We start from the raw sequence: 16,738 nt of genomic DNA, 5'->3' as shown, positions 1-16,738 counted from the left end.
CGTCTACTGAGAAACACCCCATGAATCAGTCGCATTTTTGAAATTGTTCGACATTTATAGCACTTCCTGTAGTCTGTCTAAGCATCTGTATTATTGTTTTGCTAACAAGTAGTTGTTATCACAGAGGTGTATTTGTCTAAATAGTGTAGAAATTGCAGGGCCTAAGTTGTGATGAGTCATTTCTGTTATGTGACTCATTCAAGGAGCGGGGTTACGTATTGTATATTATTATATGTTGAGAAATTAGAGTACAGCTCAGATAGATCTGCAGTAAATACCTGTTGTCTAACGGTTGATGCCCCAGTGAGTCTTATGTGTATTGAGACAGAGGCCGTAAAAGCTGGAATGTGTTTCCTGTAATGAAAGTGAAATGTGGAAATGTAGCGTTATCCACCAATATACGCTTTCAAATTAAGGTTTAATTATGTTTTTCTGCCCCCCCTACCACCCGTCCTTTCGCTCTTTAAATCAAAACTTTTAAGAGTAAAGTGACACAAGGATTATATTAAAACACCAAGCTTGGAACCGGCAGCCCTCCCGTAGTAAAGCGGTCTCAGGTGGCTCAACACTTTACTATCTATTTAGTGGACCATTGCCGTTTATGTCGATTCAAGTCAGATACCCAAACAAACCCCGACTATTAAGGGAATTCTTAGCCGAGGCAGCCCATATACAAGCCCGAAACAGGAGCCGTTTTGTAACTTTATCAAAGTCCACGAGAGCTGGCAGGGCCTTGGGAAAATGCGATAATAAAAGATAATGGGAGTGTTATTGTTATTGGTAATCATAGTAAATGGCCTCAAGGGTATGGGTGGAGAAAGGACTAGAAGGAGGGGGTGGTAAAGGGGAAATAAGAGGGTATATGCTGCCTGGTAAGATTGCTGAATCCAGGAAACCATTAGTATAAATTATTACTATCCATATATGTGACGTCTTTGGGTAAGAATTGTGTCCTTGTGAGATTTCTATTCTATTCTGAATTTACTTCTGGTTCTCTAAAAGCCATTTTATTTCATTTAAGCTCAGCCTGCTGCTGATAGCGCATGGGAATTGTTTGCATTATGAGAACATTAAGTTCAATATCTAAACTAATACACTCAGCCCAACATAGGTCGGTTTCCCGCTGCCTGCGTGTATTTGCTGCCTTGTTTCCTGCGCATGACGTGGACACGGGAGACATCCAGCAGAGTCAATACTGGGGCTATAAAGGGACACTGGTTGTGTTCCAGCACAGGGCCAGTAAATAAGTCTTTATTTCCATATCCTCTCATGGTGACAGAGAGGCAGTTCCAGCCCTTCGCCAAAACCCCTGAGTACAATGGAGAGGCAGCCATGTGTGTCGGCCAAGCAGTTTTTTATTTCCCATAGCAGTCCCCCCGCAGTTCGCCTGGAGAGGAAACTCTATACATAAGTACTTAAACATCAACGTGTACCGTAGCATTCGCCACTCAAACCGTATCCACTTCATAAATAAGAGTTGAAATGTGAAGTTTGGTACCACACCAGTTAAGTGTTTGATTGTGATGTGTGTGGTTGTGCAGTCAGTATGCGCCGGAGGGGTTTAAAACCCTCTCCATCCCCCCCTGAAGGCCCCTCCGCTCTGCCTGGTGCCACCCTGTCTTCAGGGATAACTCGGAGCTGACAGCACTCTTAGGATGACGATGCCAGGAGAGAAAGCAGCCTCCCCTTCCCGTAGTCGATATATTAACACACACACACACACACACACACACACACACACACACACACACACACACACACAGAGTGGTAGAAACTCATGTCTGATTTTCTCCTTGATATTCATGCTCACACACATACATGAGCAAAACACACATTGTAATAGTTATCTGGGTGTGTAAAAGGGGGAATGGGGTTTACCAAGTGCTAATCCTTATGAATTGTGCACAAAGGGAATAAGAGGAGAACATAGAGAAATCACCAAAGTCTTAGTGGAAAAAGGAGGGCAATGCTCAAGGGGCCCGGGTGTAAAGTGCTTTTAGACAGCGTGCCACTCGCCTCATTTGGTTCTAATTTGATTTAATATTCCCCGCTCTTTCCTTTTTTCATCCACTCTTTAGATTTTTTTCTCCTTTCTTCTGTGGCTGAGAGCTGACAGTTCAAACAAGAGGGACAAATGAGGAGGTTATAGATCCCTATAATTTTTCTTTTTTAGAAATTCCGCTGGGAACACGCTGTTAAAGATCACGACAGAAGGGAACTGATCCCCCGCTTGGGCTGGAACGTCTAACATTTTACTTCTGCTTTTTTGGCTGCATCAGAATAACATTATCCTTTGAATGTATTAAACACTAAAAAGCTTTGACACACATACTGGTGTAAAATGATATTTGAGTTAGATATAGTTCCAGATAATGTATAAACTAGATGCACTAGATTTCACTGTTCACTGAAAATACATTAGAAATATCATAGTTAGAAAACAGAATCTTTCGTCAGTGTTCAGGTGTTACTCTTTTCATCACGGAAAACATACGGTATTCCATTTTTTCCGTTCGTGGCTTTCAGTCTTATTTTCAGTCCAGAGACCATTGTTAATGCTTGTATTTTTAAGCGGACATGGACGAGATGTCCTCAAAGGGATAGGTGGGTGTTTTGAAGTTTACCTTGCTGTGAGACAGCTGTACAGTCTCCGACGGGGAACAGAGGCCGTTATCCATGCTCTTGCCAAAGAAACCAAACTCCATTGTTCGGATTCACACAACAATCACAAACAAACTAGCTGATTAAGGCAGCGGTAGACCAGCAACTCCCATGTTCTACGAGGTAAAATTACAGGTCTGGTGGCTTTGGCGAGAGCATAGCTGGATACAACAGCTTCAGTTCCCCATCAGAAAGTGCTGTCTGACTGCAAGGCAAAGCGATGAAATATTACATACATTTAAACTGATATGGATTTTTTTTAGGTGAGCCTTTCTTTTAGGTGGCTAAAATACATTTTGCTGCCGGCCCCGTCCACAGCAGTACATTGCTTTGCTTCTGTGACGATACTCCTGCCTGCTTCTCCATACTGGGGGGTGTGCCGGCCGTCATCTACTGTAGATAATACACAAACTATGATAAATACATCATACAACCCCACTTCAAAACACTCAAACTATCCCTTTAAAGTGCTGGAAACTTGAACATCTGCTATCCCAACTGAGCAACCTCTGCTGACGAAGATCACGTAATATGATCGAAAGCTTCAGAACGGCTACGGTACCAAATGGACCTTGTTGTGAGATTGTTTTTCTGAACTATTTTTAGTGCCTCCACGTCAATGACATTAATAGAAACATAGAAGCTTTTATTGACAAACCCTCGAGGATACGAGGAAACATTTTTCCCTCAGAACAAAACTGTTTATTTGCGCTGTTTCAGCTGTCTTGCTGAGTTTGGACTTCAACTGCTTCTTGGCTCTGTGATATTAATTTGTTGAGACTGAGTTGTTGGCGAGATGAGAGACTATGGATTCCAGTACACATGAGGGAGCTGAAATTCTGCTTACCTCTCTGCTTTTGGATAGGTATCCTTTTTTTTTTTACACACAGACACGTTACACACTCACACAAATTAAGTAGATTAAGTACACACACTCGTACATATAAACACCTACGTGCACCCACACACAAATGACTCTGGATGCTGTGGGCTGCACTCAGGGAGATTTATGAGGCTGGCTCCCTCTTGTCCTGTGTGTCTCCGACTTGATACTCTGGTTTCCACTCCAAACCTCAACTCAGCACACAGACACAGAGAGACAGGGGGTGGAGGGCAGTGAGAGGGAGGGAGGTAGACTGAAAGAGAGAAGTAGGGGTGAGGAGGGAGGGGATGTCAGGGAAGACTGAAATAGGTAAGAGAGAGTGAGAATGATTGAGACTGAAGTAGATGAAATGGCAGATTGAAAAGATGATGGAGAGAGACAGCTAGAGTGAGCGGCGGAGAGCTCTGAAAACTGGACTGTAGAGCTGGAAAGAGAGAGGAGAGGTTATGAAATAAAGAGAAAAGGGAGGGAAAAAAAGCCAGTTAATTTGGTGTGTGTTTGTTTCTGTTTGTGTGTGCGTGTGCAGAGACAGACAGCCAGTGGGTCAGAGGGTTAGCGTGGCTCCATGTGTTGCTTATAAGCTGATAAAAGACAACTTAAAGCTGGGGGAACTGCACCCCTCTGCCTACTTTCTGTGAATGTGCGTGTGTGTGTGTGTGTGTGTGTGTGTGTGTGTGTGTGTGTGTGTGTGTGTGTGTGTGTGTGTGTGAGGGTTGTATTCAGGGTCAGAGGCAGAAAGAAAATCGTCTGGGGACCCAGGAGGCTTGCGGTTTGAAACTAGTCTTGAGAAAATGGTTTACAGATTGAGATAGGAAGCTCAGGTAGTGCAGACCATACACGCCCACGTCAACAATGGAACAGAAGCGCTGCGAGAGCCAGTAAAGAGTTTTACTTACTGATGTCAATCCAGAGGAAATTTTCTTTGCACTTCCTCTCTCTTATTTATATATTTTTTTTAAAATCAACTGACAATATTTCATTCACATTTATCTCACCTAATCAGATTCTGCCACAGCCTCTGTTAACCAATCACGTTGTTGCTGTCAGAATTTAAAAAACTGTTCCTTTCTTGGCCGCTGTCATTTCAGTGTCTGATTGACATGAGCCGCCTCCACCTGTCCACCTCCAGTTTTATATCAGAGCCAGCTCCACAGTGTGTCCACATTTGGGTCCGTCGGGAATCTCGTTCCAGGTTCTCATCCATCCAGATCTTCATCTGTTTAGATGTTCACCACTGCAAGTATATAGGCTGTGTCCAAAATGATTCGCTCATTCACTACTCCCTACTCACTATCCAGGGAGTTCTATGTAGAGGACTATAGAGTGAGCTCACCGGCAAAATGAAAAAACACTCTCGGATACTGCTCAGGTCATTTTCTCTGCGCCGTTAATAACGCCATTGCTGTCACACAATAAAAACGTGCCAGATCAATGTTGGCCGGTAGACCATTCATAATAAATACCCTGAGTGAATTTAAGCAGTGATATGTCTAGGGCTTTTATTGTGAAAGGTAAGAACGAAAGGAGTAAAGCGGTGACGCCCTGCCGTTTGCCGTTGTGGGAATAAGCTTAATTTCCTAAATTAATGAATTCAAAGAACTTTGTGGCTGTTTATGTTGTGATGCGCTGCTCTGCTCACATCAAATATACTATTTTCACGGCACAATTCTCTCTAAATCGTGCTGCTCTCTCTCTCTCCTCTCGTCCGTTTGCCATTTTTTCCTTCAGAGCAATGCATGATGGTATATAATGTCTGTTTAGTGACCATTTTGTCCACTATTTTTCACAATGCATTGTAGGATACTTTGAGTCCACTACAGGGTATAATAATTCTCACTATACAGCCGGACAGCACCACAAAATGGAAAGTCAGCATATAGTCCACTATATAATGAGTGATTTCGGATACAGCCCTAGACGCCTGGTGCGACTTCCTCCATAAGAAATAGCAATTGTATAACGGGGGTCTAATCGCCATTGACATGGCAATATCAAATCCATTTATTTCATTAATAACACTAAGTCTTCACCTTTCTTGCGCATGTGTTTGCATGTGAGCTTCCAGAAACTAGCTCCTACATGTTTGCCATCCGGTAAAGTGTACACACACAAACACACACACACACAAACTCACACACACACTGATGTCAGATGAGTTTGTTATCATGCAGTGACACACCGTCACCCTTTCCACTCTTTAAGCATCCATCCATCTATCGTAGTCAGGAGTGTACATATTTGTGTGTGAGCATGCACGTTATCCTTTTTACAAAGGATTTATCATAATCAGGAGACTAACCTAACCCCCCTCACCCACTCCCACCCAACCACCTCCCTCCATCCCCATCCCAGATAAACAGCCGTGGGACTTTAAACATGGCGCCCGGCCGGCGTGTGACTGAGAGAATGGGCCAACTGGTGGCTTCAGTGGCCAGGGGTCGCCCCCGCCCCTCTCCTCTCCTCTCCCTGGCTGGGTGGGTGGCATATGGCGGCCCAGGCAGGGACCCCTTTGGTGTGACACACACACACACACACACACACACACAGACACACAGAAGGCCTGGAGCCACCCAGGCTGGGCCCACGATCGCCGTGGGAGACATGGTGTCACCAAGCCTCTGACAGAGGAGGGGTTGTGTGTATGTTTGTGTGTGTGATCCCACCTTAGAAGCCCCCCCCCCCTCCTGAGAACGTCGGCCGCTGCCCGCCACCACATCCCCATGGTGACTCCGCTGTTGTCTCTGCTCATCAAAATTAGAGAGATTTACCTCTGCGTGCACACACAACACATGCACACACACAGGGCCAACAGGTGGCAGGCCTTGCTCGGCACAGCAGGCCCGCTTCAAAGGTTAAACATACAGCGGACCGCCCACTCTTTCTCTGCCGTTCTCCCAAGGGAGACAGAGAGAGAGAGAGAAAGTGAGAAGAAGAGGACAAGATAAAAGGGGAGACAGAGAAAAAGGACTGTGTAAATAGGAGAGAGATAAAGGGCAGTGGGAGAATGCAGTATGGTGTAGTATACCTGGTGTCCACAGTTTGTTCCGACTCCCCAATTATGCACACAGCTCACACTTCAAAGTCACGTATGAATTGGAAGCATAAGTAAAAGCAGAATTGCCTGCAGGGTTTTCCAGCTCAGTTACTTTTTGACTAACTGTGACTAACAGCAGATGTGAACAAACCAACCTGGGCACCAGTGATCTTAGCACTGACTTGCTGCGTGCGTCACACACAGATGAGAGAGAGCTCAAAGCTAACGACAAATAAATAACACCTCAGAACAACAGCAGCTTATCAAAGAGAGGAAGTTGAGGCTACGGTGGAGAGTGGATTATAAAAAGTGGATGACTCAACAGTGGAAAAAAATTGTCTAAATGGTGTAAAATCTGGTGTAAACAACAGAGTCCGTGGCTTTATCCTGTCTGGTATCAGCAGAGCTGTCTGCTGCCTGTGGTGCAACAGGCCGGGTGATGTTTTCTCAGCACTTATGAGGCTCCTTGTTATCAAAAGAACTCCCATTTAAACACCACAAGTCTATGTTAATAATCTCGCCGATCAGGTACATTGCTTCCAGGCCAGTCTACCGCTTTTCAAATGCACATCTGGTAGGATAATCCATCCGCATCTCGCTCTGTAGACCCCCTCGGGGATGCGAGTGAGAGGGGATGTTTTTAGCAAATGTTAATACACTCGTGCGCACACCTGATACATCCCTCAATAAAATCTCCATGACCCTAAAGAGTCACTCTGATTGTCTCCTCGGCTGTAAAAAAAAAAATCAAGTGAAATCTCTACACAGGGCTGCATGTTTTAATATGTGAGCATGCGGTGTGTACGTCTGCGTTTGTTGTGTTGCCATGCCAACTTGGTGTGCACTAGGGGCTGCAGGTCACAGTGTTGGCGTGGCCTCATGTTGCCTATAAGCTGATAAGAGCCAAACAGAGGGGACGGCTATATGAATGCTAGTAATACTGCCCCCCCCCCCCATCTCTCTCTCTCTCTCTCTCTCTCTCTCTCTCCCTCCCTCTCTCCCTCTCTCTCTCTCTCTCTCTCTCTCTCTCCCTCTGTGCGTCCAGCAGCCTGCCTGCTTCCAGCCTGTCTGGTGCCAAGACTCAGATTTCAGAATTTCCTTCTACAAGCCACATTTAGAGCAGCCAGCGTACTGTGTGTGCGTGCGTGTGTGTGTGTGTGTGTGTGTGTGTGTGTGTGTGTGTGTGTGTGTGTGTGTGTGTGTGTGTGTGTGTGTGTGTGTGTGTGTGTGTGTGTGTGTGTGTGTGTGTGTGTGTGTGTGTGTGTGTGTGTGTGTGTGTGTGTGTGCGTGCGTGTGTGTGCGCGTGCGTGCGTGTGCGTGTGTGTGTGTGCGTGCGCAACTTTCTCCTCTCACTGTCTGCCTCCTCTGACCCCCACCACCCTGTTTTCAGCGAGCACTGTCCTTCTGGTGCCGCTCTCTGCCTTTTCTTCGTCTCTTTCTCTCTCTCTCTCTCTCTCTCTCTCTTTCTCTCTCTCTATCCATCTACTTTACCTCCAGCTCTTTGTTTATTCTGCGGGACTTGACCTACGCAGACAAGCGATGCAATACACGTCAACTAATATGAATGGTCATTTGTGCCTGTGTGTAATAAACACGATTAGACACACACTAACATGCAGCGGAGATTTATGTGTTCCCGTGTGGCAGTAAACTAGCCACTGGTGAGAAGTTTGCAAGTAGGGGGGGGGTCCTGTCAGCACACAGCTGACCTACAGTAAGAGACCTTGTGACACACTGCGAGGATGGAGGATGGGGTTGGGGAGGGAGGTGGAGCAGAGGCGAGGGCAGAAGGAGGTGTTAAGGAAGAAAATAAAACTTAGAATTAAACTAATTTTGGGCGCAAAAGTGCATTGTTGTAAAACTTTCTTCCATACCTTGAAGCTCTTTGGGACAATTATAACCATATATGTGCCCATATGGTTGCATTGTGTGCTTTTTCACATAATCGTATTGTCGTTCCACACTATCAAAATATCTTTCTTTGTGCTGCCGTAGCTAATTTGGGCAGCAGTCCATGTAATGTGTTTCTCTGGCACCTACATACTCGTGCACATATGCACACACATAAACACATGCCTGTAGGTACCCCACTATGCAGCAAAACGTGTAGCTTGAGACTCGCTGTGCCTGTGTGTGTGTGTGTGTGTGTGTGTTGTAAAGACATTTTCCATTGTTTATAGTTTAGATTAGAGTTATCTATATTTATAGAAGCAGGAAGCTCTGGCCAAGAACATATTTTCTGCTCACATTCAAGTTCCCATAGAAATGTGGCACTTTATATTGAACAACAGGTCTATTTTTATTCTTTTTAATTAAAAAAAAAAGATTGTTTTTCATTTAAATGTCTGGAAGAGCCCAGTAATGAAATTGTCAAATCATATTTTAGTCGCTTTTTGTGTGTCGATATAAACGTAACTGATTGTGTTAAATGGACATATGATATTGTCTCATATCGATCACAAGCCCCTGATTTGAATCAAATCGGAATCGTATCGTGGCAGACTTTGTGATATCAGCAAATATTGTATCGTTATCCAAAGAATATGAAATATAAATAATATTGTGTCGTGATGAAACTTGTGATTTACGTCATCCCATTATTGTCGACAACATGTTGGATGGATTCATTCTTTCTTACCGTTCTGACCGAGTCATTTAGATGTTGCAACATAAACTGGGAGTCGTCAGACTAAGCAACATTTTCCACAACTGCAGATTTGCTTTGAAGTGTTTCTGAGATTTCTGTCATGAGCTGTTATGTGCATACTTGTGGCTGCCTTTTAGCTCGCACAAAAATCTCAGAAATTCTGCGATGCTGGAATTAACTTTTTTTTTCTTTTTTCTTTTTTACATTTTCGTAAATCACAGGTTTTTCCCATCTTGACTTTTAGTCAGTAATTGTCTGCACTCTGTCTGCGCATTTTATATGTAGTCTTTGTTTACATGTGACTCACTGTCTGGAGGACTAAACTGTTTGTGTCAACAGGCCCGATACAACTAATAAAGCGAATGCGGTGTGTGTTTGTGTGCGTGTGTGTGTGCGTGTGTGTGTGGGTTTGTGTGTGTGTTTGCAGTTCGGGGGTGTTGATTGTTTGTCGGGGGCCGATGCCGTCTCACTGAAGCAGACTGGCTGTATTTGATGTGGTATTGATCGAGGGCCAAACATGAAGCCTGGCTTTTGGTTTGAGACTTTGGTTTCCCAGAACAACTGCTTCCTGTTTCCAAACCTGGTAAAAGTGTAGGAAATTGTGTGGTATAGTCTGCGTGTGTGTGTGATGTCTTTGAGCTTTTGAATCTCTCGTCATTTCTTCAGATTAATGTAACAGTAGTAGAACCTTTTTTTGATACTACTTCTGGTCAGCATTGTTTTCACCAATAGCTATATTCAATGTATTTTCATTGTATAATGACCTGTCTATAGAGTAGTGCAAGGATGATGTATTTTGTAGGCCAACCTGTAAGTTAGCAGAGCACTGGTTCCCTCAACAAAAAGCCAATGGGATTTTTCCATTGGGTTTTGGATTATTGCAGAAACTAAGCTCTGTCACAAACACACGTTTATGATACTTGCACGTTTTGTTCAGCAAGATAATCTTCATAAATTAACACCACTTTTATGATTTTTGAAGCGTAAATGCAACTGCCGGAAGTAAAAAGCTAACGTTAGGCTATAAACGAACTACACCGCAGTCACATGACTTCATGTTACCACCACTAAGCTTAAAGGAGGACTTAAGTTTGTTGTGATGCCGTTTTGTAGTCTCATTTAGCCACTTGTTAGCAACCACCCTTTTTAAGACACGTAAAAGTTTAAAAATTCACGAGCGGGATATTTACTGGTGTATTTTACGTCGTAGAACAAAACGTTAAAATCTCTTAAACTTGTGTTAACCGCAGATCTTATTTCAGACATTTAACCAAAACCCATTAAAAAAAAACATTGATTTTGAGACGAGGGGACCGGAAATGCAAAAATGCTAACTCATTTCTGGGTTTTAGGACTCATTCTTGCAGCACTCTATAAAGTAGTATTTATTGTGAGTGGCGGAGTCCGCCATTCCTGCATTGGATTCAAATTGCCTACCTAAGCACGAGGTATTCACAGGAAATCAGCTTGACCGTTTACTGCTCCTTAAAGCTACAGGCCGGTGGTTTTAGCTCAACTGTTTTCATTATTTTACAGCTAAACAGTACACTACAAGATGTTTCTGAAAACATTTGAGGCGAGAAATATGCATGACAGTAACAGAATATTGATTCGTTTGAGTAAATATGACAAAAAGTTATTTTTGTTAAAGTTACCGACTGTAGCTTTAAAGCTGCATCAGAGCTGTATTGCTGCGAATGCAAATCGAGCATTTCCCACTGCTGCTAGTTCACATCACACCTACGAAACATGAGGTGGCTTTGGTTGTAAAACAGTCACAGGAAACGTAATGGGTTTGTCACTGAGGTTAGCGCTAACCATGGTTGTTCATCAAATATGCGACTACAAGACATGGTCTTTGTCAGCATTCACTGACAGCAGATTGCAGCTGCAAATGTGGCCACCGGGGCCACTGATTGGATAAGGTGTCAAAAGCATACAGTCATCCAAATGCTGGCTGAAAAGCTGTGTTGAAATCCTCGCATCCATTTTTTTCATTCTCTTTCTGATACACTGTTTCACAGTTTGTATTGCCTTCTCTCTCTCTTTTTGTGTTATGATTGTCTTTCATCATGTCATTGGGTTATGACATCCCAATCTCACGTGTAGGATGCAGCATCTCTTTGGAAGTAAAGACACACACACACACCACGTTACACACTCCCTAATGTCGTCAGAGAGTGATGGGGCACCGTCCTGCCGACAGAAAAAGGTTGTCTGTTCCATCTCAGGCAAATAACAATAAGCCCGGGGCTGGATTCCGATGGGCTTTCTCTTTGAAATGGGATACCGGCACACGCATTACAAATATATCTCTTGTTTTATCTTCCGGGCCAGGCCCATGGAAAAATTATTCCAAATACCTGCCGCGCTTTATCTGGAACCCTGGAATAGGTTAGGCCCGGCCGGGAACACGAGGATGTCTAAAATAAGGCCTCTATTACGGGATGGAGTGGAGATGGATGGGACGGAGCGGGAAGGGACGGGGATCGTGGGTATTTTAGGTGTATCGGCCCTGTGAAAAAGGGCTTGTTGCGGGGGCTTGGAGCTGCTTTAAAGTCTACTATGTGGGCCGCCGTCAGCTGTTGTACAAACTGCATGTGTTGGGGGAGGGCTTGTGTGTGTGTGTGTGTGTGTGTGTATGCTCGTGTGGGCTCACACGTCCATAGCGGAGCGGGAGTATAAATAACATTTTTCCTACAGATGTTCTCACCTTGACAAATCTGTTCTTGGCCCGTGTGATACTTCTTGGCATATGGCATGATGGACCAACGTAACTCAACCTTTATTTACTTTCCTCCACCTCTCCCCGCCCCTGTTCAAACCATTGCTTTTTAAGAACAACATTTACATTTGCGGTATTTCAACTGATGATGTTTTCCAGAGTGACTGATAATAAGCAAGCAATTCTCAAGGACTCAAACAGGACATGTAGCTTGAGAGACAAACACATCGGCTGCTGCAGGGATTCAAATCATGATCTTTTGGTTTCTAAAAAGCATTGCAATGATTTCAAACGCTGTAACTGCTCCCATTCAAATCAGATGTTAATCATCTTTATCTTTATTCTTTTGGAACATTAATGTCTCAAAAATATTATGTAACCTACTTACTCATTACCTAATTACTGTCTTTCAGTTCACATTGAAACCTTTTTACTTTTCAAGAAACGCTATCAAAATTAATTGAGTATGGATGTTTCAAGTGGGTTTGTGACGCTTGAATAACTATTTGAGAAAGATTCTTTGATTATAGTCATACTGTAATAAAAAGATGATTCAGAGTAGAATCAAAGCAAGATGAGAGAGAATGGGAGAGAAATGAGAGGAGATAAGGGGAAAGAACAGAGCAGAGAAACAGAGAGGGGCGAGATGATAAGAATAAGTTCATAAGATGTTAGGAGACGAGGGAGGAGCAGAAGGAGAGAAAGCTGTTGAAAGTGCCTCCTTAAGGAATTCATTTATCTCTTCGCCTCTCTTTGGTGGGACCCGTCAAGGAGTCTGTCACCATCGCCTGTAGAGTCCCGCTGACATTTCCTTCAGCGGTCGAGTGTGTGTGAACGCCACGTACCAGACTCACCCCTAGAAACACACTGTCATCTGCATAGTTCCCATGGCAGAATGGAGAGGGGCGGCATAGTCGTCATACCAGCGATGCCAAGACACCAGCGGCAAGAGATGCTGATCTTTTGAAACAGAAAGATATGCCGCTACGGAGCAGCAAATCGGCTACCAGGGTGGCTTCGCCAGCGCAGGATGACTCATATGGCATCCGTGACTGAGCACTGAAAATGCCAGCGTGGTGCCCATCTGGCAGATCAGTGTAATTTATCACCATGCCATAGATCAGTGGTTCTCAGCCAGGTGTTTGGACCACGACTCCCAGGGGGCTGGAGATCGTTTTTTGGGGGTTTGTGGTTATAATGGGATTAAAAAGTAACATTTTTGAACTACATAGATGTTTTTGTTTCTGATAATCCTACAATCACCTTTCTACATATGCACCTTGTGACAGTTGATATTTATTTACTTTAAATTGTCACTATCCAAAGATCTTGACAGGCACTGCCACACATACTGTTACATCAACAGGTATTAAATGTGTTTCAACAATTGATATGCGGAGCTGATATATCGTACAATGTGAGTCATGTAAGACCGTGATGCCTTGGCGCTTAAAACACTTTATTTGCCGCATTGAGCCCCGTGAATTTCTGATCTAAACTTGTTTCCTGAAGAGTGGAAACTGCTTTCCTTAGATTGTATTGTGTTTTTCAGCTTCTTTTGTGAATGGATTCAAATTGAAATCCAGACCGACATTGATTTGAAGTCAGCTAACCAAGCAGCTGGCCTTCCTTCCTTTCAGATTCCTTTCCTTTATGCCTCCACCGTTATACAGCAGAAATAGGTTTTGACATATAGTAACACAAATTTAATTAGTAAAATTTAATTAAAGTAGGCAAGTTTGTTATGGAGATTAACTGGCAAGCTATAAAGAAGAGAGCTGTCTTTTTCTGAACTTGTGCACCTTAGCTTTTGTCTGTGAGTACAGTGATCTTCTCTAGAGGTGTAAACTCTTTAAATTCGAGAAGTGATGAAGCCTCATACGCTCAGTGTACTGTATAAAATGTCATAGTCCACTCTTTTCTCTCACCTACTCTATCTCTTACCCACCCGTCTCTCCTCCAGGGCCGACTCTGCCAAGATGACGCAGCCCATGAGGGGGGACCAGGCCCACCAGCCGGCCCCGACCCGCAAGACGGCCAGCCTTTCCTCGCCAAGCGCGGCTCGCCGCCTTTACCGCAACTTGTCTGGAAAGTTCCGCGTGGGCACCAACCCCCCTGCCCTGGAGGACAACGTGGTGTCAGGACGGGGAGGAGACAAGGAGAGGCTGCGCAAAACCACCATAGTAAGTCAGAGAAGGAAAAAATAATAAGCCCAGGAATAATGTAGTCTAAAAATAGTCAGGGGGGAAACATATAGACTTAGTAAAGAGAACGTCAGGTAGTAACAGCATGCACTCATCTCACTATTGTAGAGCAAGACAGAAAATACTGTATATTGTGAGAAGCATTCACTGATGTAAGCTTGAGGTATCACAACGTTTTTTAACTTCACTTTCTCTGTATCCCAGTTCCAGAGTAATGAAGCGTTGTTCGAGGCAGTGGAGCACCAGGAGCTGGACTTGGTGCAGCTGCTTCTGTCCCAGTACAGTCTGGAGGAGCTGGACCACAACACCCCAAACAGCGAGGGCCTCCTGCCCCTCGATATCGCCATCATGACCAACAACGTGCCCATGGCCAAACTGCTACTGCGAGCTGGTGCCAAGGAGAGCCCCCACTGTGAGTAGAGGAACACAACGTACCTATAGTCCCCACCTACCCAGTCACATGGGGATCATTTGATTGTTAAAGGACCAATATGTAATATATTTACTGTAATAAATCATGAAATGACCATGATATGTCATCAGAGATTAGGGAAACAAATTTCCATCCCGGTCCGGAACGTCTGTTTTTGTTTTGGATTTTTTGTGATCCCGTCTGCTGCCCATTTCGACACACCGTTGCTACATATGAAACAAAGTGGCAAACAACCTTCTGCAGCCATGGAAGCAAGCAAACCAACTTTTAGTAGCTTCTTTTCTGTAAGAAATATCCAAGATCTCTTCTGGGGTCACCACAATGTCTTTATACTAATAAGAGCAATGTTTCACTCATGTATTCAGTATTTAATCATATTTTTCCATGTAAAATCTGACATCTCTTTACTTTAGTTTGGCTGGCCTACAGGTGAATCATACCGTAGCAAATGCTACCTTGGCTCCGAGCAGGAAGCGAGTTGATTTGCCCGATCCTTTCGCCAATCAAATCTCCTGTGATAATGTGGAAAAGCCAAACGTAGTTGTCAAGTTCTGACACCAGTGAGGCCCCAAACCGCATCTGTCAGTCACTGACAGGTCTGTTATCATTTTTTCCCTATGTACATTTAAATCTTAAGCACGGCTCAGAACTGATCCCAGACACAGTTTGTTTTCCACTCAATGGGAATTAACTGTCGTCGCGGACGCCAAAGCCGCTGCCACGGCAATGTCGGCCGCCGCTGAAGCGACCGCAGGTGTTGCCCAAAGCAACACATAACTCATAGACGTCTTTATCGTGCATACCAGTGATGCATTCATCCTCACACTGCTGACAAACTCACACATCTCTTTGTATTTTGCGCTGGCAGTGAAAACATATTAAAGGGGTGGTAATCATGATGCAATATTAGTCATCTTCATAAGCACTTTTCACTGTCTGTGATCTGCTGAGCCTCCCGCTCCCTTCCTCTGTTAATGATTAGAACTCGCCAGTGAGGCTCCTAGGCTGTTTGTGTTTGTACTTGTGCGCACACACACACACACAAACACGCACACACACACTTCTCCAGAGCTGAGCCAGACGTCTTATAAAGGTATCATTAAATTGAAAACACTTGAATGGAAAGTGATGTTTACTGAAGTTTGCTCTTTGATTGTGCTCTCTCTCTCTCTCCAGAACTCAAATAACTCACGAGAGAGTGTGAGTTGTGTGTGTGTGTGTGTGTGTGTGTGTGTGTAGGACTGAAACACAAAGAAAGAGAGAGAGAACAACAGCACATAAGGAAAGCAAAGGCTCCTATTTTTATAAGCGCGTACTAATCAAACTCCATCTGAGGAGAATCGACATCAAAGACGTTGCAGACTTTTCCTCAAGCTCTGAAAGGAATTGACTCCGATGCATATTGATATTGACATGCTTGACTTCACAGTGTGTGTGTGTGTGTGTGGTTACCAGAGAGACAAAGGCAGACGAAGACAATCAAACAAGTTCTCCAAAGCAACTTCATATTCACATTATAAATCCCTCGGTGGCTCTCAATAGGACAAAGGCACTTTAATGGGCTGTGGAGGATCCCAACCTTGATGTGAAATAAGGACAAATCAAGACACACGTACACACTGGTGACAGCATCTGGGCCAGTTTCTAGTCCTGGAAGGGCTGGAAATGTAAATCAAAATGGACCTTTAACAGTTATTTCCATCCGTAGAAGAGTCCAAGTCCAAGGATCCTCAGTAATAATCCTATCTTAAGCCCTAACCCTAACCCTCCCCGCCCCCTTGCGTTACCTGTTTTAAAAAGTGACAAGCGGCCTCTAAGTCTTCACACAAGTGAACAACAAACCTGACACCCAGAAGAGACGCTGGGATTCAAAGAGGAGCTCGCAGCCACTGAGGAGACGCCGAGAGAGCCGCAGTATTAAACACCCAGATGGACATTTTGACACGGAGCTTTAAACTTACTGTCAACAGTGGAATCTAACGCTCAACAGTGGAATCTACAATGAACAAACACAGACCACACAGACTAAACACAGACACACACCAGTCCCAAACACTCCCAGGATGACCAGCCACCAAAGAAGAAGTGCAGTACAGTACGCTACTGTCCTTTGTGACCTCAAAAGCTTTACATTATCTGTTCTATACTTTA

General features: G+C 44.1%; 1 protein-coding gene across 3 annotated transcripts in view; it reads left to right on the top strand.

Moving 5' to 3' along the window:
* Window positions 1–16,738, top strand: part of ankfn1b (ankyrin repeat and fibronectin type III domain containing 1b) — a 145,554-nt gene that overhangs the window by 110,480 nt on the left and 18,336 nt on the right. For all 3 annotated transcript variants that reach the window (XM_074619720.1, XM_074619718.1, XM_074619721.1), the window contains 2 exons: window positions 13,914–14,133; window positions 14,359–14,566. In XM_074619720.1, coding sequence (XP_074475821.1) covers window positions 13,914–14,133; window positions 14,359–14,566 — 428 coding nt within the window. The remainder of the gene's footprint in view (window positions 1–13,913; window positions 14,134–14,358; window positions 14,567–16,738) is intronic.

This window comes from Sebastes fasciatus, chromosome 20, assembly GCF_043250625.1.
Source record: "Sebastes fasciatus isolate fSebFas1 chromosome 20, fSebFas1.pri, whole genome shotgun sequence".
NCBI classification, from domain to species: Eukaryota; Metazoa; Chordata; class Actinopteri; order Perciformes; family Sebastidae; genus Sebastes; species Sebastes fasciatus.
Note: the sequence above shows the minus strand (reverse complement) of the source record. Positions and strands in the feature narration are given on the sequence as shown.